The 24,253-nt window shown below is 38.4% G+C and overlaps 1 protein-coding gene across 1 annotated transcript in view; it reads right to left on the reverse strand.

Annotated features, from left to right (window-relative positions):
* The window catches only part of CFTR (CF transmembrane conductance regulator), a 198,490-nt gene extending 175,127 nt beyond the window's left edge, over positions 1-23,363 (reverse strand). The window contains exons 1-3 of the mRNA XM_060156169.1: positions 23,345-23,363; positions 21,630-21,775; positions 20,930-21,366 (exon numbers count right to left, since the gene is read on the reverse strand). Of these exons, the coding sequence (XP_060012152.1) occupies positions 20,930-21,366; positions 21,630-21,775; positions 23,345-23,363 (602 nt within the window). The remainder of the gene's footprint in view (positions 1-20,929; positions 21,367-21,629; positions 21,776-23,344) is intronic.
* Positions 23,364-24,253: the final 890 nt, after the last annotated feature.

The following is a 24,253-nucleotide window of genomic DNA, read 5'->3' on the forward strand; positions in this document are numbered from 1 at the left end:
TTTTTTTGCGGTACGCGGGCCTCTCACTGTTGCGGCCTCTCCCATTGCGGAGCACAGGCTCCGGACGCACAGGCTCAGCAGCCATGGCTTACGGGCCCAGCTGCTCCACGGCATGTGGGATCTTCCCGGACCGGGGCGCGAACCCATGTCCCCTGCATCGGCAGGCGGATTCTCAACCACTGCGCCACCAGGGAAGCCCCTCCCTCACTTTTTTACATAACTCTGAATCCTTTATTGAAGCTCTTTGTTCACCTAGTTTGTTCAGACACCATCACTAGGACCCAAAGTAAACACTCGCTAACAGGCTTCTTCATCCTTCAGCAATGAAATCCCCATGTCCTTCAGGGTCAGGGTTGCCATTCTAGAATTAACTCAACATCTGGAGTCAAGGCCACTTGATATTTCTCTGCTAAAGTCTTTCTTGCAATATGGAGATAACTCTCCTCTCTTGGGGACAGAAATCCTCTGAGAAGCTCTGGGCTGTGGAGTCAGGGATCTGTTTGGTATGAGCTGTAATAGGCAAATCACATGCTAGACTCTCATGACCTTCAACTTCCAAATGACTTAATGACCCCTCACCATGTGTACAAAAAAAAACACTACTTATTAAATCCTCTGTGATACCTGCTTTCCAGTTACTGCCTCAAAGCAACTTTTCCCAAAATTAAAAAAAAAGAAAGAAAAAAAGCAGTCTAAGTCCACCCAACATAGTTTATTTGAGGATGTTTACTTGTTTATTTTGCTTGATAGATGGAATGGTAAAATGGAGGTTGGAGACAACCTCAGAAATGTTTTAAGATGAAGATGGTTAATAATGAATCTTCCAAGGGTAACATTCAAACGTGATGCATCAGGAAGACAAAGCTGGTGATTTTTTAAATTTAGGCATGATAAATCTGGTCTCTAGGGTTCTGCTTGGAATCCTCTAGCCAGATATATGATCAGTCAAATTCTAGAATTTTTCTCATTTATCTTAACTTTCTCTTTAACTTGTGTATGCTGTATGTTCTGTTATACTGTTATCCTGCTGCTACTCATGACTATTTCTCAGGATTCAAAGAGGCTTATGGCATTGTATTCAGACTTCTCCGCTGCAGATAATTCCCCATCTTCAAACTATATATGGAATTTGGTCATTGGTTGCATTTTAACCCTTTTTTATCTTCCATTGTTATTAGTTCACCCTCTAGAAAACAAATCACAAATTATAGCATTAAAAGGTAAATTTAGGGGCTCCCCTGGTTGCGCTGTTGTTGAGAGTCTGCTTGCTGATGCAGGGGACACGGGTTCGAGCCCTGGTCTGGGAAGATCCCAAATGCCGCGGAGCAACTAAGCCCGTGCACCACAACTACTGAGCCTGTGCGTCTGGAGCCTGTGCTCCGCAACAAGAGAGGCCGCTATAGTGAGAGGCCCGCGCACCGCGATGAAGAGTGGCCCCCGCTTGCCGCAACTAGAGAAAGCCCTCGCACAGAAACGAAGACCCAACACAGCCATAAATAAATAAATAAATAAATAATTTTTTTTAAAAAGGTAAATTTAGCATCTTCTTTATTTCTCCCTGCTTTGGCAAGGTGTGGAGTGTTTGTAGACACATTGTATGACTCAGGATTTAAGATTCAGATCCTGTTCCTGAGGTTCTGGAGCAATGCTAATGCTATTTTTCATTTTCTTGGAGCCTTGATATCACTGAGAGGGACACTGACAGTAAAACTCCTGTGAGATGTAAGAGGAGGAGAACAGTAGTGGCTGAACCCTCACTCATCCCCAGTGTGAATCCCAGGAAAAAAAGGAGGCCTGACGGAAGCAGAGAATGGAGACAGCCATTGGTTCAAGGTTTATCATGGAAATAAGACTTCACTGCAAAAGCCTTACTTTAAATCCTCTTCACTTAGTCTCTACATCTTTTTTCATATAGGCAACATATAAGTAAATAAAGATCCACAAAATAACCTAAGTTACTTTTTCCCCCAATAGCAAAACACGTAATAATGGACGACTGAATCATTAGATCCTAACAAGCAATTTAAAAGCTCAGAACAGTCACCTTTGCAATCAGGTCCTTAAAAACAGAAATCATAACACAAATGATAATAGTTTAGTGCAACATGTAAAAGAATGAAATTAGAACACTCCCTAACACCATACACAAAAATAAGCTCAAATTGGATTAAAGACCTAAATATAAGGCCAGAAACTATCAAACTATTAGAGGAAAACATAGGCAGAACACTCTATGACATAAATCACAGCAAGATTCTTTCTGACCCACCCCCTAGAGTAATGGAAATAAAAACAAAAATAAACAAATGGGACCTAATGAAACTTCAAAGCTTTTGCACAGCAAAGGAAACCATAAACAAGACCAAAAGACAACCCTCAGAATGGGAGAAAATATTTGCAAATGAAGCAACCGACAAAGGATTAATCTCCAAAATTTACAAGCAGCTCATGCAGCTCAACAACAAAAAAACAAACAACCCAATCCAAAAATGGGCAGAAGACCTAAATAGACATTTCTCCAAAGAAGATATACAGACTGCCAACAAACACATGAAAGAATGCTCAACATCATTAATCATTAGAGAAATGCAAATCAAAACTACAATGAGATATCATCTCACACCAGTCAGAATGGCCATCATCAAAAAATCTAGAAACAATAAATGCTGGAGAGGGTGTGGAGAAAAGGGAACCCTCTTGCACTGCTGGTGGGAATGTGAATTGGTTCAGCCACTATGGAGAACAGTATGGAGGTTCCTTAAAAAACTACAAATAGAACTACCATATGACCCAGCAATCCCACTACTGGGCATATACCCTGAGAAAACCGAAATTCAAAAAGAGTCATGTACCAAAATGTTCATCGCAGCTCTATTTACAATAGCCCGGAGATGGAAACAACCTAAGTGCCCATCATCGGATGAATGGATAAAGAAGATGTGGCACATATATACAATGGAATATTACTCAGCCATAAAAAGAAACGAAATTGAGCTATTTGTAATGAGGTGGATAGACCTAGAGTCTGTCATACACAGTGAAGTAAGTCAGAAAGAAAAAGACAAATACAGTATGCTAACACATATATATGGAATTTAAGAAAAAAAAATGTCATGAAGAACCTAGGGGTAAGGCAGGAATAAAGACGCAGACCTCCTAGAGAACGGACTTGAGGTTATGGGGAGGGGGAAGGGTGAGCTGTGACGGGGCGAGAGAGAGTCATGGACATATACACACTAACAAACGTAGTAAGGTAGATAGCTAGTGGGAAGCAGCCACATGGCACAGGGATATTGGCTCGGTGCTTTGTGACAGCCTGGAGGGGTGGGATAGGGAGGGTGGGAGAGAGGGAGACGCAAGAGGGAAGAGATATGGGAACATATGTATATGTATAACTGATTCACTTTGTTATAAAGCAGAAACTAACACACCATTGTAAAGTAATTATACCCCATTAAAGATGTTAAAAAAAATAGTTTAGTGCAAATCATTTTTACAGGCATTTAAGAATTGTTTTTACTTCAAAATGTCATAATCTCTTGCTTGCATATACAGGTTAGGAAAAAGAACTTTAAAGGAAACATCAAGCCAGATTCTCTTCCTTTTAAACTCTGCGGGAGCTCTCACTGGATGAAACCGTTGATAATAAGATGGCTCTTAATTTTTTAAAGGATTCTCCTATTCCTATCATTTGATACAGCATTTTTTTTTGGTTTTGTTCCAACACCAGCCAAATGCCAGGTCACACTGAAGAAAAATTAATAACTTCCTCAAAATAAAACCTGACCTCTATTTCCCAAAAATCTCAAATGCATTGAAATAGTTTCAGATGAATTACGTGTGTCTCTCTACAATCTAGGTTTAATTTTCCTCCCATGCATTCCATTCTCTCCTGTACTTCCTCCACCTGAGCTGTCATTACTAATTGTCTATTTGCTTGTCTGCCAAACCCCTGTGTTTCCAAACACGCCAGACTATAAACTCCCCAAGGGCAAATACCTTAGAGATTTTTTTTACTGCTGTATTCCCTGCCTACCACAGAGCATAGCACATAACTGTCACTCAATTATTTTTTAAATTGTTAAATTTATGTTACCACATTATACTTTGCTAGTTTATTTCCCTCATAAGATTAACTTCCTGAGGACAATGTAGTTGTAATATATATCTTTATATCTCCATAGTCTGGTCCAGTGCCTGAGGCAGTGCAAAAAAAAAAAAAAGTGAAAATATTTTTCAAGTCAATGGTAAATGCAGTGCAAATGTGAGGGTGCCTATACTTTTCCAGGGACCACTCTTTATTAACAGTTATGCCCCTTTTCTGAGTCATAAGTTAAAGCCAATAATTCTAAAACTTCCAGCCAAAATTATTTAATTCTCCTCAATAAAATGTTTTCATTTTTAACACTCTTCATTACCAAAACATTCTAATGTCTGGCCTTCAAGCTATTTATTCTCAGTGGAGATGTACCAAAATTTCATAAATGGAAAGTTGTTCGTTCTTCAGTCTACTCAAGAACAACTGGACGCTTTTTCTTTTTCATTTATTTATTTATTTTTTCTTTCTTTGCGGTACGCGGGCCTCTCACTGTTGTGGCGCACAGGCTCCGGACGCGCAGGCTCAGCGGCCATGGCTCAAGGGCCCAGCCTCTCCGAGGCATGTGGGATCTTCCCGGACCGGGGCACGAACCCATGTCACCTGCATCGGCAGGCGGACTCTCAACCACTGCGCCACCAGGGAAGCCCTGGACCCTTTTATTTTGACCCTTCTTGACCATTCCCATGTCATGTCACCTGACGTACTTGACATTGTCTCCATGTTACCTGTGTACCATTACAAATGAGGTACACACAGCTTTTTAAAAAATTTCATAAATTAGTGTAACCCTCTATATGTATTATACTTTAGAGTTTCAAATTGCTTCCATAGCACATTCTGCTCCTGAAGACTATTACTATTTTCGGTTGAATTGTGCTCCTCTAAAAAAGATATATTTTAATTCTAACACCAAGTACCTCAGAATGTGATCTTTACAGAGGTGACCAAGTTAAAATGAGTTCATTAGAGTGGGCCCTACGCCTATATGACTGGTGTTGGGTTGCATGGGTTGCATGTCCTTATAAAAAAAGGAAATGTGGACACGGAGACAGGCGCACAGGGAAAATGCCATGTGAAGATGAAGGCAGAGATCAAAGTGAGGTGTCTATAAGTCAAAGAGTGCCAGCAAATCACCAGAAGCTGGGGGAGAACATGGAACAGATTCTCTCTCAGAGCCTCAGAGGAAACCCAACCGGCTGACACCTTGGTCTCAGACATCTAGCCCTCAGAACTGTGAGACATTACATTTCTGTTGTCTAAGCCACCCAGATTTTGGTACTTTGTTACAGCAACCCTAGCAAACTAATGCACTGGCTTATAAGAGCATGATGGTAAGAGGGTGTTTTTGGATGAGACTTACACTTAACTTGGTGGACACTGGACAAAACAGATTGCCCTCCATAACGTGGGTGGGCCTCATCCAATCAACTGAATGCCTGAATAGAACAAAAATGCAGCCTTGACCAAACGAGAGAATTCTCCAGGAGATTGCCTTCAGAATAAAACTGGAACATCAGCTCTCCTGGGTCTCCAGCCTACCAGCCTATGCTGCAGATTTTGGACTTGCCAGCCTTCATAATCATGTGAGCCAATTCCTTGTAATAAATCATTTTATATACATATATATATATATCCTATTTGTTTCATTTCTCTGGAGAATGCTGACTAATACACATATTAAACACTCAATGAATATTAGATCTCATAATAATGCTGAGCTGTGTTAAGAGGAGGAGAACTCATTGTACTGATGAGCATAACATCATCATCAAAGTTAAGTAAATTACCCAAGATCATATTGCTGTTAAGTCACAGAGCAAGGATTCAAGCCAGGTCTGTCTGATTCCAAAATACATGTTTCTTCCCCTATATATTGCTACTTAAGAGTTGACAGTAAGGATAGAGACAAAGTCAAATGTGAGACCATTTTCTAAGAGTATAGGATGGGTGAAATGAGGACTCAAGGGAAGGTCGAGACCAACCAATATGGGGGAAAAACTAGTTCAGTGGTTTTCAAACTATGGACCCCAACACCTAGTGTTCCCCTGAGATACTTCCTGGAGTTCACCAACTTTTGATTTGAAATGTCAATATTTTAAAGTATGTTTTACTATTCTAAAAATAAGAATAAAATCATCACACATTCCCAAAACTGTTATATGAAAATTTTAACACACTGGGTCCATCCAAACATTATCCTGGACTTCAAGGCTAACTCATTTAGTGTCCACTGTGCAGGAAAGCTTCCCCGACATCTCTTTGAACCTATTTAAACATATTGCAATCTGTCATTGGTTATACCCACACTGCATAAGTGAGCATGTTCACTATAAACCAAGTGAACATGGTCTATAGGGAACATGCACCAAGACATGCATATATAGACTTGCACCAGGCTCAATTAACAGTCCATCATATCTCTGGCATACCTGCTTATACAAGGTTTCATTCCAGCATAACAGAGAGTTGTGCAATTCCCAGGGAATGATAACAAGAAGCATATGATATTATCTTGGTTTTACAATACTTTACCATGCTTACTCAACAATAAGGTGACATTGATTACAAGACTCATCATCAGTGTAATAATGGCCTTTCCAAAAAAGCCCCTCTAAATTAAATACACACAGTTAAAAAAATTTTTTTTCAGTATTATATACTTATTCACACAATTACACACCACTTCCTTCTTCAGTGTCATAATTAAAGTTTTCTTCTAAGCCTTCACATTCAGGTCAAAAATATACTTTTGAATTATTCTTGGTATTCACAGTTATGAATAGGGTTACAAGTGGCAAGTTGCATTCACACCACCTTCACCTGTAGGACAGGCAGTATAATTTCAAAGTAAAGCACAGTGCTGAGCTTGGGCAACTTCTACCTTAATTACAGTGCTTGGTATGCCAGACAAACTTCAGACTAAATAATTACTGTTCTTTCAAAACTAGATCACAGAATAATCTTTCTCAAGAAATTTCAAGCAAGAAACTAAATTTAAGTTAAAAGTCAACCTTGTGGGGTACAACCAATGCAAATAATTCAACTGAAGTTACAGGAAGATATACCTTCTATGAACTGCTAAGTTCCCATATTTCAAGTTATTCCTGGGCCTGATGGCTGACAGGTTTCTTTTGACATCAATTATAAGAGTCATCTTAATTTCAGAAGCATAATGTGAAAAACGTAAGCATGTAGGACCAAGGAAAGAGCACGTAAATGTTATATAGTCATTTCAGCCCTTATCTTGGAGCAGGAGGTTACCTATATCTTTGTATTTATGGAGGACTTACTGTCTTTTATTTTCACTTTTATTTGCATATATTGCAGTTCCATGGAAGATTTCCTTTGGATTCTGGATTCACTGATAAAAATATTGTTTTTAAAAAATTGTAAAAACCACTGCACTAGGAAAATCCAAGATTTATACATACAAAGAGTCAAACATCAAGTTGAAGAACCATCTGCGAGGTGACTCTGCCTCTTCCTTCAGCCCCAAGAAATACAGTAAGAGTAAACATAAAGAAACAATTGACATGAGTGATGAACAACCAGGGACTGGTGATCAGAACAGGACACCAAAGAGGGTGGGTGGTGGTGAGAGGAACACTAAAGTGACTGAACCTGGAACTCAGCGGAGGGGATTAAGTTGGTAAGGAAGGAAGAATGGCTACAAAAACGCAACAGAAAGCCTAGCTGAGTAGGTTTGACAAAGTGGAAGAAGGCAGGAAGCTAGATTTAGAAAATGAAAAAGACGAAGGGAGTTGATTAGTACCTGGATGGAAAAAATAAGGATAAGAAGTGCAGTCTGGGTCAAGTTTTGTGAAACTGAGCTGTGTTCATGTAACAATGGTTGGCTAACGGCATGCTTTTGGCTGATCACATCTCTCACTCTTCAACTGGACATTTAGAATTTTAAAGACCTCATTAATCTAAGACAAGACCCTTCCCTTCCCCTCCCCATCCTTCCCTCTTCACCTCTCTCCACCTCAAGTAGTTTGTCTTATAGATCCATGCAAAGCACTGTAAGAGGGCATGCTCCTGGCACTTCCAAGAAGAACAGAGTCTAATGCCTTATTTAAATAATATTATTTATAATACATGTATCAAAAATAAATTTCAGAGACAAGAAATTAAGAAAACCTATATACAAAATTAAGTGAAATTATATAATTTACCAATTCCATTCTAGATTGTTGGATAGTGTGATACACTGGTTAAGAGTTCTAGAGATCAATGTAAGTTCATGTCTTGACTTCACAGTAATTAGCTGGGTGGCCTTGTATAAGCTCTTTAATCTTTCTAAACTACATATTTCTTACATGTAGACTCTATCTAAAATTATTTGAAGAATTCACTGAGATAATACGTATAATCCCTGGTACATAGAAAGTGCTTAGTAGATGTTAGGAGATACCGGAGGCAAAACTGCAGATTTCAAGAACTATTTAAGAGGAAATTTTGAATTCTGTGGCAAGTTGAACGATATCTATATTTCTATTGTTAATTTGCTTAAAAAAAATCTGAACTTTCAAAATTCTCTTCCTTGGATCCTAAGATTAAAAAAGAAGAATGTTAGGATGCAACTAGAGATTATCATACTGCGTGAAGTAAGTCAGAAAGAGGACAAATACCATATGATATCACTTATACATGGAATCTAAAATATGGCACAAATGAACCTATCTACAAAACAGAAACAGCCTCATAGACATAGAGAACAGACTTGTGGTTGCCAAGGGAGAGGGATGCACTGAGAGTTTGGGGTTAGTAGATGCAAACTATTACATTTAGAATGGATAAACAACAAGGTCCTAATGTATAGCACAGGGAACTGTATTCAATATCCTGTGATAAGCCACGATGGAAAAGAATGTAAAAAAAAGAATGTCTGTATGTGTATAACTGAGTCACTTTGCTGTACAGCAGAGACTCGCACAGCATTGTAAATCAACTATACTGCAATAAAAAAAATTTTTTTTAAAAAAGAAGAATTTTAGGAAAGAGAAGTTTAGTGGAGCTGGGAGAAGATGGAATCACCTCCATATCCCACGTTTTATGATTATGTGGTAGAATCCTGGTTTTTGTCCTCAAATCTGCAGTTTTCCAATCTTTCATTAAGGTTGAAAAGCACTAGTTGGGCCATTTAAACCCACTTTCTTAAGATTAACTTAATGGCTTTTAGACTTTAGTATGCAAAAAGAATCACCTGAAATGTAACAAACAAACAAACAGGAAACAAAAAACCAGGATTGTAGTTGCCCTCTCCCAGAGATTCTGGATTTAGTTGGTATGGAGTGGGACCTAGGAATCTGCATATTTAATGTAAGGTATATTATAGATACATAGATCTATCTTAATATATTTTTTGAGCAGGTGACTGGCAATTTGAGAAGCACTTATCTAAAGCTATAGAAAATACTGATATTTATGAAGGGCTTCTAATTTTAAGAGCATAAGTTTTTACCTAAAGAATTTCTTGGGACTTCCCTGGTGGCAGAGTGGTTAAGAATCCGCCTCCCAGTGCAGGGGACACGGGTTCGAGCCCTGGTCTGGGAAGATCCCACATGCCGCAGAGCAACTAAGCCGGTGTGCCACAACTACAGAGCCTGCGCTCTAGAGCCCGCGAGCCACAACTACTGAGCCTGTATGCCACAATTACTGAAGTCCGCACACCTGTGCTCCACAACAAGAGAAGCCACCGCAGTGAGAAGCCTGCACACCGCAACGAAGAGTAGCCACTGCTCGCCGCAACTAGAGAAAGCCCACACTCAGCAACAAAGACCCAATGCAGCCAAAAGAAAAAAAAAGAATTTCTTAATCCTGTTTCTAGCTAGATTTCTTTTCCAACAGAATAACTAAACTTTGATCAAATTTTCATTGATAGGAGATTTGGCAACTCATTGTTTTTTAATAATAACATACGTGTCTACTAACCCCAGAATCTAACTCTACTTTGCAGTAATAGTGGCTGGAGTGACAGACCGTGACTCAAGAAAGACAAGAGTTGTGTTGCTACCCTTGGCAGAAACAGAAACAATTGAATCAGCAAAACCTTGTATGAGAGTTCAAAAAGGCTGCCAAGTTACAAGTTAACACCTCAGTGGATCCAAAGACTGTGTTCAAGGACTAAATCCAATATACATTTCTAAATGTAATGATCTTATCTTTACATTTCATAGGAAGTATTTAAAAATTTTTTAAATACATCAAACAATATTTGCTGTCAAGGAATTATACTGCTGACTTTAGAAAAGTTTATGTGAGATGACCTTTATTCAGTCATTTGGTAAATCAATAAAAAATTTAGGCCCCCTTCATTAAATGGAGTAAGGGAAAATCTATAGATATATATGATGGCCTTTGCTCCAAAGAGAAATAAAATTGTCTCATTAAAAATATCAATGTGAAAATTCTAGTAAAAGAATAATTAGAATGTATAATAGGTTTTGATATGTGGCCTAAGCCTTCAAACTGCTATATCCTGGAATATATCAGAGATTCAACATTTATACTGAATAAAGGCATGCATGCATGAATAAATGAATGAATAAAAATCACATTAGTATTTCAAAAATTACTTTTACATTAATGAGTTCATTTTACAGTGGTTGTCTTTCTAGCTAATAAAATTGCATAAAACCTTAGCTCTGATGTTATTGGGATGGCTGAATTGGAGCTTTAATTTCATCAGTCTTATAAACTCTTAATACAGTGAATAAAATTTTGGATCTCAGCGTCATTATATATTTTATGCTCTTATTTATGAAACTGATTTATGAAATTACCTATTGTTTAACTTCATGAATGATGTTGAGCCAAGTTTGCTCCATAATCAAATTAATCCATAGGGGATTTATTTGTGCACTTTTGTTCACAGTCCATATATACAAGATATACATTCACTTTTATGGATAGGAGAGATTAACTCTAATAGATCTCAGATGAAAAGCGACGGAAAAGAGGCTAATGTGTTTCAGAAGCCAACCCTATCTTTGATTGAAAGGGAGAAGTTCTTCTGGTAATAAATATTTCATCAGCTTATTTATTATTTTGAAAAATGTATTCAGAGGTCCAAGACTAAATTGAGTTTAAGGTCTTTTTTTTTTAAGACTAGATTGCGGTATATACATTTAGGAAGAAATTCTGGAAATAATCATTGAAATAATCTGTTTTAAAATTAAACTGTCAGGCACCCAGAATACTCACATGATATTTGAAGAGAAAAAATATTTCAGGTGGAAAACTCATCTTTAGCAAAGCATTGATCTTCTGAAGAAAAATAATAGTGTACTAACTTAACCTAGAATTTTCCTAGAAAGTCCTGTAACCCACACAAGAAAGCAAACAAAAAAACCAAATTTTCCTATTTTGTTATACTTTAGAATTCATGGATTTGGTAAAGCAACTAAAATTTTTATTCAAAATTGATATTTTATCTTCAGAAAAGTCAAATGGAAAGTTTTTAAAATTTCATATTTATAAGTAAATTTTTACATTTCCATCAAAAATTAAATTTTAGAAGTATAAACATAAACTGAATTAGTCAAGTTTTATTCATTCAACAAGTATATATATATATATATATTTTTTTTTTTTTTTTTTCTTGCGGTACACAGGCCTCTCACTGTTGTGGCCTCTCCCGTTGCGGAGCACAGGCTCCGGACGCGCAGGCTCAGCAGCCATGGCTCACGGGCCCAGCCACTCCGCGGCATGTGGGATCTTCCCTGACTGGGGCACGAACCCGTGTCCCCTGCATCGGCAGGCAGACTCTCAACCACTCCGCCACCAGAGAAGCCCCAACAAGTATATTTTAAAGGCCTACTATTCACCAGGGAGTCAGACAGGTGCTGGAACCAAAAGATGGATAAGATAGAGCCTATACCTTAAAGGACGCATAAAAAAAATGTATACGCAAAAAAGAAGTAAAGAAGAGATGGTCAGTAGGTTCCTATAAGACAAAACTATTCTGAGAAGTTAATATCTAATCTAATGTTAAACTACTGTTCCCTCTTCTGAAAAGTCCACTTTGCATGTCTAAGTGTTTCACTTACTTTTAAAATTACTCAATTATTGAATACACTAATGTTAATTACAAATGAGCCCTGAAATTTTTTCTAGATCTTTATTTAAAACTAAGTAATTTTAAAGCTGCAAATTCTGAAGCTTATTGCAATAGAAGTTTTTAAAAAAATATTATATGAAATTCAATTTTCAGTGCCCATAAATAAAGTTTTATTGGAATGCAGCCCTGCCCATTTGTTTGCATCCTGTCTATGGCTGCTTCCCTACAATGGCAGAGACTATGTGGCCCACAACATTGAAAATATTTACTACCTGGCCTTTTACAGAAAAAGTTTGCCAACCCCTCATGTAAAGGATAGCAATGGATTTGGGCTGAAAAAGTACAGGTTTGTTGTTGTTCTATTTTCCAGAGTTCGTAGAGATATTTAAAATAAATAAAATGTGCAAAGAGAGCTTCCTATAAAGTTTCTCCAGTATGCTGCCTCTATGAGGATTGCTAATCCTGGCAAGCAGTGGCTTCATTTTCTTGTTGCTCTCATAGCCAATACTGGGCTCCAAGGTCTGGCCTAGAATCTCCTCGAAACACAGCTGTCAGCATCTCTAGGATTCTGCCTATTAAGCTTAATTTTCACGTAATGGTCTGACTGGTAACAGATGAAACTCCTGTGTCCCTTTCTGAAGTTAAGAACTTCAGTTAAGAATTTCACTAGGTGTTGGGGTTGGGTGTGAAGTTGGGCAGAAGGTGGCTGCACCTATGTAGGCAATGCTAAGAAATTCCTGTGTGCTTTAACAGGTTCAAAGTTTTAACATAAAACAATGATATGTAATCTTTTCAAGAGTATGAGAATCTTCTTCTTTCAGATTAACAAAACTTAATAGTGGTATTAGGTATTAAATTAGGGTTTAAAATATATATTGAAACCACAGTGTTACCCATGGGCTTACACATTCTACATTATATATTTCTGTAACTTTGAAATACCTTTTTGCTAATGATCGTGCATTACCTTTTTCAGTTATATTTTTTTCAGATTGTATTCCAGAAAACCTTTTTTTCAATCACCGCAGACAATACTTAAAGCCCCAGTGAATTTTCATACGTCCTTCTTAAACGTCTATGATCGTAATAATCAGCTGTGTAAAAACTGCTGTTTAAATGTATGAAGTTATGGTGGGGTGGGGACCCTTCACATATCAGTTGGTGGGTTTGCAGGGGAGGGTGCTAAGTAGAATTTCTAGGTAGAATTTAACTAGTGCTGTCCCTAGTATACCGCTGCTTTTTTTCTGACACACTCTCAGGTGACTCCATATCACAAAAAAGTTCAAAAAGTCAGCACTTTAAATTATTACCTAGATACCACCCTGGACTTTACTGAACAGTGTGAGGGATGTATTTACGATTCTGACTGTCACCTCTGACATCTAAATATCTCTCACCTAAAGCTCTAAATCACTTCAAAGTGTTTTCAAATATGATATTACCTGGCCTTGAGCCGTATGCATCATTTCCTTTTTCATCTCAAAAAGAAGTTGAGAGTCTTCATAAGCCTCCACCTCCCCCCGCAAGATGCCTCCTCCAACCGAAACCTCTGCCCTCAGCAAGCGTCAACACCACCCACTGCTACCCATGTCAGCAAATCTAGACAGCATCCTTGATTCTTCTCTCTTCTTCACTTTCCACCTCTAATCAATTACCAAACCTGTTGATTTTACCTCCTAATGTCTTTCAAATCCATCTTTCTCTCTATCCCAACTGCTACTCTTTCATTTCATCAGTTTTTTGCAAAACTGCAACAGTTTTGAACTGGACACATTGCTCCCCTGCTACAAAGCCACGGCTTTTGACTTTCAGTATGATAAAGCCCAGACAAAGTTCACCAAGCCCCTTACGATCTGGTCCTCGCTAGAGTTCCAGACCCAGCTCCCACAAATCTTTGTCACACATCTTATGCTCCAGTTACCAGGAACTTCTCTGACTCTTTTGAAGGTGCCATGCTCGCTTTTGCTGCCAGTGCTACACACAGTCTGCCACTTCTGTATTTAAATTTTTCCTAACCCAGCCCTACCCTTTTTGTCTGGATAGGTGCCAATTCAAGAGTCACTCCTGCAGCAAGCCTTCCTTAACCGGTCTAAGACTGGATTAGATGCCCAGGGAGAGTTACTATAAGCCCTTGAAAATCTGGGTTTCAGAGAACTCATTCCATGAAGGCAGCACCAATTTCTTCCTTATCCACGTCAACCTTCAAAATCCGTCTCATAGAATACAGAAGGTGGTGAATTAATGAATTAAGGTATCCTCCAAGCTGTGCTGAATCATAACCTACAAAGCCAGTATTGCTCTGACTCAGTTCTCTGAAGCAACCTATGGGAGAATTCTCTGATTATATCAGAGTAGAGCCCAGTTGTCCAGTTTCAGAGCTAAGAATCTTAACCAAAAGGACTGAGCAGAAATCTTCAAATCACTTCTTGACCCCATAAGCAAGGAATTAGCAAGCAGGCCTTCCCGCAAGGCAAAGGCCTGGCTATAAAGGAAGATAAGAAATATTTCACGGAATAATTACTCTAAGTATTAGAAAATCTGTCCAGGGTCCTGCTCACTTTGACCTCTCTTTATCAGAATAATGCTGTATTACAGGACTGTTGAATGTCAGCAAACTACAATATCCATAAATCTCCATGGATCACCATGGAATTATCATCATCACAAAGAAATATTTAGTAAACTGTTGCATGCAGGAGTCTTGAAATGGTCTGAATACTAAACAAGTCATAGAAGGCCCTGACATCCAGGGCTTTACAATTTGAAAGAGTCATTGATGTCAAAAGATAGTAATAAGCTAACAGAGCTGCACAAAGAATAGCAAACTTGACAAGTCTTGCGACTTGGATACAGCTGTGAAAACAGATCATTCAGAGCTCTGTAAGAATATATTCGTTCTCTACATCAAGCAATCTAAGTGAATTTTTACAGCTTTCTTGCAAAAAGAAGCCTAAACTCTTAGGTTCAATAGCAAAGCCACTTTGTAATGCTAATTTTACTTTCAAACAACCACAAGGTAAAATCTTAGGAGCTGAAGAGAAGCACCTGAAATAGTAATGTTAACATATTTATAAAGTAAGCCTTCAGTCAGGGTTCCCAAACAACCAGACCTCTATCATAATCTGTTTTCTCCTCTTGACATCATTGCATCACAGAGATTTTGCTCCAGGGAAGAGCCCTACACAGATGCGTCAGGAATCACTGGAATCAAAATTGCCAAAATTGCTGCTGAGTCAGAGGTGGTTTTAAAGTTTTGATAAACAACATATAGCTGCACGCTAAACGGTTAACACCCTTCCCTGATGGTTTTGCAATCCTATACTTATATTGTAGCTCTATCACTGAAATTATAGGTTCCTGTGAAGCGACACTGATAATAATAATACATTTTATACTGGGGATCATTTAAGGGCCTTTTAAACAAGTTTTAACATTTATGCACTGAATATTATCACACTAACTCCTACTTCTTCCCATGAAACATTAATGGAAAACTGAAAAACCATGATTTCCCTAGTGTATCAGTTGGCTCTAGAGGATATTTTGACAGTCACATCAAACATAAAATATTAATGAACTAGTTAAGACAGCTGATTCCACTTCTCTCTTTAGCAAGGGATGGAACCTTACAGTTACACTGTATGGTATGTGTTATAAGTATATAAGAATCTTCCCAGAGAGTTGAGTAATAATTTGAACCAGCATATAAAAACTATTGGAATACACTTCATAACCAAGGAGGAATTTTTTAAACTTGCAAAATGAACTAGAAGAAACTTAATATATACACATATATTTTATATAATAAAATATAATTACAATTTTAGTAATATCATGCAGAGGAGGTACTTTTAGAACTGAGAGTTAAATCAGTCAAACTTGACACATATCCCAAGTTGCAAATCTGAACTGTATCATAAAAATCATGATTAGCAAAAGACAGATGGGTAGAAAGGAATTTTAGGGGACTGGTGTAGGGAGTCAACATTTGTCAGTGTTCAGGCAACACTGTTCCAGAGGGGCCCCTGTCCCAAAAGTGGCCTCCTCCAATTCCTACAAGAGACAAAGCCAAGAGAATGTATGGGAACCCTGGGCTATCCTCACTGGATGGCATTTGCCCACTGACTGACTAAATGAACTCATGCTATCAAGGGACCCTTGGCAGCTGTACGTATCAATACGAATTGTGCAACTCATACTGGCATTTTGTTTTATGCATCTATTTCTTTTGATTTGGATAGTCTAAGCCTTGTCTGAGAGACGAACCTGAGATACAATATGTGTATTGATCAGGATCGGAACAGGCCCTTGTTTGAGTAGCCATCTGGTCTCCCTTGGCAACATTTCTATAAATACCCCCAACAAACTGCAAAAATACTTATGGCTCTGCCATAATTTTAGATTCCCTCACACCTTGCAAAAAGTAAATAAAATGTAAATATAAAGTCATTGTGATGGGTTTTTTTTTTACATATACTGTAATTTATATAACCAAATTAGTGTGGTCCTCTTCAAAATTGTCATCTTTATGGGTCTTTCATTACATACTTGCTGTAATCATCTTCTGTTGCTCAAAGCACTTTCGTTTCTCTTCATTAAGAAATGTCTTTAAAGTTTGCAATACACTTTTGGAATGATAATACCTAAGCTTAAGTAGCACTTGGCTGTTAACAAAGCAAATTATGATGAAAAATCTTTATACTTTTTTGAGCTACAATCAAAAGTCATTTAGAAGCAAGTCCAAGTGATTGGTCTGGGTAATGTAACTTTTAATCCAAAGCAAGCTATGACTATAAAATAATGGCTAAAAAAGGTCATGAAGCTACTTATGAGAATAAATTTATATACTGTTTTAAAGTTAATTGCATTAAAAGAATCCAAAAATATTCTGATCAAAGGCAGAATTTCACTGGTAGCTACTTTGATCCACCACGTCCATCCTGATGTAGAAATTCTAGTGTATTTATTTAAAAATCTCTCATTACTTCATATTTAATGATTACAAAAGTAACTTAAATTATCTTATTATTAACCTGAGACTTACAATATTCGACTCTTTGCTGAATTTCCACTTTAGAGCCTAACCTTGTTTACTTTTTGGTCTTACTTGAGACTTACCTGTGGAATTTATTGGGGGCCCCTATATCCAGTCTTAGTAAGAAAACTGTGGCATTGTACACATGGATTCTGTGGGGCTCTGACAATTCCTCAAGTATAGATCTAGACTTCTGATATGAAAACCATGACCAAAATTCAAGCTGTGTCATCTGACACATGGTTTGGTACACAATCTAACATCTAAAGAGAATATGGGAAATTCAGGACATGAGAGAAGACAGAGAACAAACTGAATAACCACCTTTAAAAGTTAGAAAATGTAAACTTGACAAATTGCTCAAAAATGAAAAACATAATCTCTCTTGGTAAACATTTGTAAATCAATTGCACTGGTATATAAATTATAAATTCTATGCAAATATATCACCTCTAGTTTAAAAACATCTTTGTATTTCATAAAAGCTTTAAGTCAATGTAACTTGGTCTCCATGATACACACTATTTGAATTTTTGTGGTGAAATTCTTTTAGGTTATGTTTATAATATTGACATTATTATTATTTTATGCATTATGACACCTCAGGTATCTTTCAAATTTCATACTTGATGTGAAATTCATGCAAAATTAAGAAAGTACTTAGGGTTTCCCTGGTAGCGCAGTGGTTGAGAGTCCGCCTGCTGATGCAGGGGACGTGGGTTCGTGCCCCGGTCCAGGAAGATCCCACATGCCGCGGAGCGGCTGGGCCGGTGAGCCATGGCCACTGAGCCTGTGCGTCCGGAGCCTGTGCTCCGCAACGGGAGAGGCCACAACAGTGAGAGGCCCGCGTATCGTAAAAAAAAAAAAAAAAAAAAAAAGTACTTAAATTTTTCCTAAACATTATTAGTTTTCCCAGTAACAAAATCTAGACAATAAAAGAGATATTTAATATAATCTATAAACCAGACCAAACAGCTTAATCTTTTATGACTCTGAAACTGAATGGATCATACTCAGAAAGTTAAATTCTGAGGCATTTAACAACATATGACACAAGCATATGACTTTTTTCCTGTATATCTGGTAATGCCATGTTGGACGAGATTTTTCCTAAATTAAATTCTCATCTAGGCCCATTCATTGCACATACAGATGGTCATAAAATTATATTCAACAAAAATGAATTGAATATTTTATATAAACAAGGTATGTGCTATTGTAAAGAATGTAAAAATATGGTAATTAATAATAATAACAGTGGCAGCTAACATTTACTAGGCTAACGACTGTACATGCATTTTCTCAACAGATTAACCCCTAAGACATCGGTCCTACTAGTGTCCAAGTTTTAAAGGTCAAGTCACACAAACAGAGATGTTAAGGGACTTGCCTCAGGTCACAGAGCTACTAAGTAGCAGATCCAGGATCTGAATCAAAGCAATCTGAATCCAAGGCCTAAAACCCTGGACCACTAAGCAGGACAACTGTCTAATCCGAAGACAGAAAATACGTTTCTTACCTTTTCAGAATTACAACCCAGAAGGAAGTTTATAATCACTGGTACTTTAGGTGAATGTCAGTTCCTATAAATAGTAGGAACTTAACTTTTAAAAATATACCTATTCTTAAAGCAACGTATTATAAAGTAGTTTGAAGAGCAGGACTGAGTATGCTCTTCACAAATTTAGTAGCCATTATAATATTTATTTTTTAACAAACCCACCTGAGAGCATTTTTAAAACTATACCAAAATGTGTAAGGTGATCTGTTTTAAAAAAAGAAAAAAATACTTTGATAGACCAACAGTGATATAATTTAAATCAACAATGAGCTAATTTAAAGTTCCTTAGTATTATACTTAGACGTAGCCATGGGATATGTATTCTTCTGAAAACTGCATTTTTTTTAAAACTGCATTTTTAGACAGAATGGCATTTAGGTTCCTCCAAGTGCTCTAGTAGAAAGGCTACAATTTATGCCAATTACCATTCTGATTTTGTAAATAACAGGAAAACAGATCAACAGACAATCCCATTCATACAGATGCAGTAACAAAAGGTGCTGAAAACACCCACCCAAGAGGCAATTCCAAACAGTAAAGTCCTTCTCTCCCATCCACAGGGAGGAGCTCTCCTTCTACGGCCTATGCCCTCTCCTTAACACCTGAGTTCCAGGTTTGCTGCACATTCAGAGAATAGAACATTTTAGAAAGATGTGAAAGCCAAGCTCCTTTCTCCCACACACATATGAGCATATTTATAATGTATTTGGCTTTTCTGATACCTAAGTAGGCTGATTCATTAGATAATTATGAATTAGTAATATCCCATGAGAGAGCTGAACCTATTCATTCATTCATACAAGTATAACAGAAATAAAGTAGATACAGTATCCAAAGAACACTTCAAATATGAAATGCTACATCTAACTACACTTTGCCTAAGACTCTGAACTTAGACTCAATTTTTTTAAATCTCATTAGATGAAGTTCACAAGCTTTTATGGCTCATCACATGTAAAGTAGGATAAGAGTACAATTTATTAAATGTCAGTTGGTTTAACTTCAGTACCTATTCCCATGGTTTCACATTTCCATGGTAATTCTGACCCCTCTTTTAAAATGTATAGCTTGTAGAATTGGCTTTTTTAAAAACAGATATTTCGAAGGATTTGCTTTCATTCTTAAAAGAAAGAATAATGGAATTGTGGCAAATACTTGTTAGATATACTCAGTATCATAACAATAAAAACTTTAAGCACATATTACCCACTTTGTATTTCTCCCCTATAAACGTTCAAAATTCAGTCAACAAGTGTTTTCTGAGCACCTACTACATGCAGGCATGGCACTTGTAGTACATGAGCCAAGAAGACTTCTAAGTTTCCAAGGCATGAAGGAGGGAAAAATAGGGGCCAAACGTAAGTATTTGTTATTAACAAGTTTATAATTCACAAGTTTCTTAGAAAAATCTAAGGAGACAATTGCACAGTAGCACATTTGGGTCTTGAGAGTGATTTTCAGCTGCAAGTAGTTAAAACTTCAGGGTTAAGCTAAGGCTCTTTATTCACACAATCGGCTTCAGTTTATTCTTTTATCTCTTCCTAATGTTTTCTATCTTATTCCACAAAATCCTCGTTCTCCTCCATAGCAATGAATGACAGCGCATCTTTTTAAAAAACTATTCCACTTTCCCCAAAACCCAGCCCATACACGCGTCCTCCTCTTTCCTGGGCACGTGTGCTTCCAAAGCTCAGCTGGACACCCTCTCACCTGAAAAAAAGTTGGGAGAAGACGCTGGCCTTTTCCAGAGGCGACCTCTGCATGGTCTCTGGGAGCACCGGGGTCCCTGCCGGGGCAGGCCGGGCACGAGCTCCTAATGCCAAACGCCCTACTCTTCTCAGAGACTGCCGCTCGCCCCTTTTTCTCTGACCTGCTGTGATGTCATTTGCTTCCAACTCCCCCCACCCACCCCTACCCCACACACCTCCCCTCTCCTTTCGCTCCTTCCCCCGCCTCCACTGCCCAGGTTAAAAGCTGGACGCTGCCTGGTCCGGCCCCAAATTTGCTCTAGCGGCTTTCTCCACCCCGTCCGCGCCCAGCGTCCGTGCCGCGCCCGCTCCTTCGTCCTCGCCTCCTTCCCTCCCTCGCTGCTCCGCGCCACCCTTTCCCGGTTCTGACTCCCAGCCTTCCCTCCCTCGCGCGCGCTCCTTCCAGGTCCGTGTCCCTACCTACCGTCCGGCCCCAGCCCAGCCCGCAGGCGGGGGACCGTCGCGGCCGCTCTCCAGGTCCAGACAGAAGGAGCCACCAGCGGAAGCAGCGCCAGTCAGTCCGCCGGGAGCCTCCTGGACCCTCCTGCGCCCCAGGCTCCGCGAGACCCAGGGCACGCCGCGGCCAACTTCCCCGAGCCTTCTTCCTCCTCCCTTTTTCCGAGATCCTAGCCGGGTTCGTGTTACGTTTGCACGGTGCCTTTTGAAAGGGGAACGAAAAGATGTCTCTCCTGTATCAAACTGCAGCCTCGGAGAGCTGCAAAGTTCCACGGCAGCGTCTGATGTGTTCGCCTTAGCGCTTCCCTTGAGTGTCAGAGGGAAAAACCAAGCTTGTTCGTTTTCAGGCTTAGGTGAGCTGCAAGTGTGGCCCCTTAGGAGACGTACTTCAGGTGGAGGGAATCCCTATAAGGACGTAAGAGGAATTGCCGCTTTGTCCATTACCCGCCCAGGATTTGTTCATTGTCTGTCCTAAGTTTTTCAGTCCGGCTTGCAGTTTTCAAGAAGGCTTTTGTGTGTGTTAGCGACTACGATGATGACAAGCGGCCAGTGTGTAGACTCACCCGCCATCCTATAGTTCCTAGTCTCGTTCAGCAAAATATCTTGACCAATAACACTGAAAGGAATCCAAACAATCTTTGAAGCGAAGGTAGCATGTTAACGCTGACCTGCCTCAGAGAAACGCCATCTTCAACTCTTGAAGGGCATCTAAGCTTTCCCAGGTGTGGGCGCTCTAGCTTCCCCGAGTTTTTGCTGCGTGGATTGTGTGCCTGTTTGATGGTTTTTAAAGAACCAAATCGTTCGTTCCTGAATCCTGTTGTGTAAAAGCAAGGGCACATTGAGTTTAAATTGAAAAATTCAAATGGAAGTAAAAAGTTTGGTCTGATTACGTTAATGCCTCTACACCTAAAGCAAGGGCGTTTACTTATGAATTGCTTGTTGTTCACTTGTGGTCACCCAGATACAGTACAAATGAAACTGCAATTCATAATAATAGAAAGACAGGAACACGTATTTAAATTAATAAATGTGTTCAAATCAGGTCTTTATAGCTCCCCTTTGCATTTCCATGTCACCTTTTTTTTTTAAACCTTAAAGTGGGTTTTATAAACATTTCAGTTTTATTATCCTAAATTTTAACAGTAGGGAAAATAACACTAAAGAGATAGGCAAATTGCATAAAGTTAGATACCAGGAGAAAACTTAATTTCTAACACATGATCTCTTGCTTCAAATCCTGTACCTGTGTTTTCCTCTCTCCCGTGTGGCAGGCAAATCTAGGCTCTGCCTTCATTATTGACTTTTCCCAGGTATGTGATTGAACTCACTTCATCCACTTTCCCACCCTCCACTCTACTGTTTGCTTTATAACTGCTAATGTAACCCATCAAATGTAATACACACATTTTGAAAGGAAGCGGTAATCAGTTCCTCTTTGTTCTCAAAGAGCAGGAGACAATAAAGAGATTAAGAATTGAGTTCCAAAGAAGATCAAAGAAGCTGACCAAGTGATATGCCTCAGAGACCCCAAATATTTGTCAATCTCTTTGCTCTGAAAAGAATAGATAAAATAGTGACTATTTCTTGATTTCTTACTATTTGCCAGGCATCATCTCATGGGAATCTAACAACAACCATGTAAATAGGTGTTATTCTCCCCAGTTTTCAGTAGAGGAAACAGAAAAGAGAAGTAAATGCCTGTAATGATAGAGCTAACATTTAAACTCATGTCTGATTTCAAACCATCATGCCTATCAGTGCGTAATATTGCTTCTAATCAAATCATCCCTCATGCATTTATGTACTGTCACTTACACTGGTATAACCAGTCTTTCTTCTCATATTAGTTTCATGCAGTCGTAACTGCTAGACCTGTTCAAGAATGAGGCAAGAAAGCAGAAATCTGCAAACCAAGTAGCTACTGGAGTTCACACTTTTAAAAGATGACATCTAACTATAATATTCCATTTTAAGTGTGTGTACACACACATATTCCTAGGAAGACCCTAGTTTTTATCATGAAAGTTTACATCCCAAATTTGTTCTTGGCATAAGTAAGACTTCACCATTATTCAGAACATTAACACGGTTAGCTGACATGAACAAATGAACTAATTGAGACGTGATATTCAAGGCTTGCATCTACGCACAAACGTAATGTGGGAATGTAGATTTATGCACTAGGAAAATGTTCAAATATGGCTGAAGGTCATGACTGAAATCCTAAATGTGTCTTTGAGATGTCAGGAATAGGAAAGAGATTAAAGGGCCAGGATGAAAATAAAAGGTGGTAGTAAGAAACAATGAAACTCTTCTCTCCAAGCTGCTCAAATATCAGCTCACAAAATTTTATAGTAACAGCTTATATATGTTAAGCACTTACCATGTATGTAAGGTGCCATGCACAGAATGCTTTGCCTTTTTTTAATCCTTATGACACCTTCATGAGATATTACCTTCTTCATTGTCTATATATTATAGGTGAAGAAACTGAGGTATAAAAACTTTAGTAATTTTCCCAAGCAAGTTTCACAGTAAAAAGTAACAGAGAAAACTGAGATTTGAACTAAACAGTCTATTGTCTGAGCACAAGCATTTAACCACTACTCATACTCCCCCCACAGAATTTCCTAACATTTTAAGCAGAACTGACCTTCAATATAGAAGATTAGGTGGCCATTTGTATGGGTTTTTTTAATTGTAGAATACATATAAAATTTGCTAACTTACACCTTTTTTGAGTGTACAGTCCAGTAACACATTCACACTGTTGTGCAATCAGCACAATCACAGTAACCCTTTTATCTTGTAAAGCTGAAACTCTATACACATTACACAATAACTCCCCATTCTCCCTTCCCCCCAGCCCCTGGCAACCACCATTGTATCAATTCTTTCTTGTTTTTTATGATTTTGACTCTACCTCACATACGGGGAATCACACAGTATTTGTCTTTTTGTGACTGGCTTATTTCACTTAGCATAAGGTCCTCAAGGTTTATCCATGTTGTAGCCTAGTGCACGATTTCTTTCCCTTTTAAGGCTGAATAATTTTGCATTGTACGTATATATCACATTTGGCTTATCCACTCATTTTTTGGTGGGCACTTGGGTTTCAGCTATTGTGAATAATGCTGCTGTGAACATGGGTGTAATGGTGTGGCATCATTTTAAAGGTATATTAAAAAGAAGCAAAAGAAGAGAAGGAGAAGGAAAGAAAGTCAATATTTATTTAGTACCTATTATGTGTTCAGCAATGTGCCATGTGCTTCCTCAAATGATCTCAATATAT

This window comes from Lagenorhynchus albirostris, chromosome 8 (genome assembly GCF_949774975.1).
Source record: "Lagenorhynchus albirostris chromosome 8, mLagAlb1.1, whole genome shotgun sequence".
NCBI classification, from domain to species: domain Eukaryota; kingdom Metazoa; phylum Chordata; class Mammalia; order Artiodactyla; family Delphinidae; genus Lagenorhynchus; species Lagenorhynchus albirostris.